A 2,132-nucleotide genomic window follows, 5' to 3' on the forward strand; every position below is an offset into this window, starting at 1 on the left:
AGGCTTTTAGAAATATGCATATATGTCATAACTTCTTCATAATTATAATTGTGAAAATAATGGAAAAGTAGAATTAAAGAGATTATTTTTAATTAGTAAAAGCTCACTACAGTCCCCCTATTCTAATGTTCCTTTTGCATATTGTTTCTGTCATTTGTACACTTACTTATTTTTTTCCATAGCTTATGGCTACTTTTACTTTCCACAGCTATAATGCTTTGTATGTAATTACTTGAATAAAGCATTTCTCTATGAAATAGCAGTGTGATTTCTAGAAAGTATACAGACTGGGATAAATGATCAAGGGTTTTAAAGTATTAATTTTTCTTATTTTGGGTTTCTTCCTGTTTGGTACATACATTTTCTATCTCAACTAAACTTTTGAAATACTTTTTCTTTAAAACTCTAAAAACATGATAGAAAAGAGGTGCAAAAGGTAGTTTTTTTCAGAATTTTTAGTTCCTGAAGCTGAAATGTTTTACTTGCTACTACTGAGAAAATTGTTTTCTTCCTCAAGAGGTAAAATACATTCTTATTTCACAGGCATGATCCTATTTCATAGTGTTTTCTAGAATCACTTACTTGTTTTTGCTTTTTTTAAAAAATCAAACCCCAAATGCTAATGAACTCAAATATACCTTAAGCTTTGTATGTGTTCTAACAGCTTCCTTTTTCTCCCCCACAGAAAGCGTACGAATTAGAAGTTGCTGACATTTCAATATGAAGGACAACTTCAGTCTTGCCACCATCAGCAAAAACCTTACCAGCAGTCTGGAACTTGCCAACGTATCTGGCAACAATGAGTCCACCTTTAACTGCTCACATAAACCATCAGATAAGCATTTAGATGCAATTCCCATTCTGTATTACATTATTTTTGTGATTGGATTTTTTGTTAATACTGTTGTGGTTACACTGTTCTGTTGTCAAAAGGGTCCTAAAAAGGTTTCTAGCATTTACATCTTCAACCTGGCTGTGGCTGACTTACTTCTTTTGGCTACTCTTCCTCTCTGGGCAAGCTATTATTCTTACAGATATGACTGGCTTTTTGGACCTGTGATGTGCAAGGTTTTTGGTTCTTTTCTGACTCTGAATATGTTTGCAAGCATTTTTTTTATTACCTGTATGAGTGTTGATAGGTACCAATCAGTTATCTACCCCTTTCTGTCTCAAAGAAGAAATCCCTGGCAGGCATCTTACATAGTTCCCCTGGTTTGGTGTATGGCCTGTCTGTCCTCATTGCCAACATTTTATTTCCGAGATGTCAGAACCATTGAGTACCTAGGGGTGAATGCTTGTGTTATGGCTTTCCCACCTGAGAATTATGCCCAGTGGTCAGCTGGGATCGCCTTAATGAAAAATATCCTTGGTTTTATTATCCCTTTAATATTTATAGCAACATGTTACTTTGGAATCAGGAAACACTTACTGAAGACCAACAGCTATGGGAAGAACAGAATAACCCGTGACCAAGTCCTGAAGATGGCAGCTGCTGTTGTCCTGGCGTTCATCATTTGCTGGCTTCCCTTCCATGTTCTGACCTTCCTGGATGCTCTGGCCTGGATGGGTGTCATTAATAGCTGTGAAGTTATAGCAGTCATTGACCTGGCACTTCCTTTTGCCATCCTCCTGGGATTCACCAACAGCTGCGTTAATCCCTTTTTGTATTGTTTTGTTGGAAACCGATTCCAACAGAAGCTCCGCAGTGTGTTTAGGGTTCCAATTACTTGGCTCCAAGGCAAGAGAGAGAGTGTGTCTTGCCGAAAAAGCAGTTCTCTTAGAGAAATGGACACCTTTGTGTCTTAAAAATGAGAGTGGAATGCATGCAACCAATATGGCTAATTGTCCTGAGGCCCATCAGAATTATCTTTAAATGGCTTTAGCAATAGAAGTCCCTCCCCCTTATCTAATCTTTACTCATTCTTCTAAAACAGGAAACAAAGTGTAACTAAATTTTATCCTTCAGTGACTTTCAGGAATTGTCCATTGTTTTTCTGGTATATTGGTTCAAGACTGTCATTAGTGAGACAGATCCATAACCCAGAAGTAATTGGGGATTTATCTCAAATTATAATTAATCCTAAATTGTGATTAATGATTTGGGGTTCATATTTCTCATTGAAAAATGCTGG

General features: G+C 36.7%; 1 protein-coding gene across 1 annotated transcript; it reads left to right on the forward strand.

Annotated features, from left to right (window-relative positions):
• The first annotated feature begins 720 nt into the window (after positions 1-720).
• On the forward strand, positions 721-1,806 carry Agtr2 (angiotensin II receptor type 2). Its single transcript, XM_027934571.2, has one exon. The coding sequence runs from the start codon at positions 721-723 to the stop codon at positions 1,804-1,806; it is 1,086 nt and encodes a 361-aa protein (XP_027790372.1).
• The last annotated feature ends 326 nt before the right edge of the window (positions 1,807-2,132 follow it).

Source organism: Marmota flaviventris, chromosome X, assembly GCF_047511675.1.
Source record: "Marmota flaviventris isolate mMarFla1 chromosome X, mMarFla1.hap1, whole genome shotgun sequence".
NCBI classification, from domain to species: Eukaryota; Metazoa; Chordata; class Mammalia; order Rodentia; family Sciuridae; genus Marmota; species Marmota flaviventris.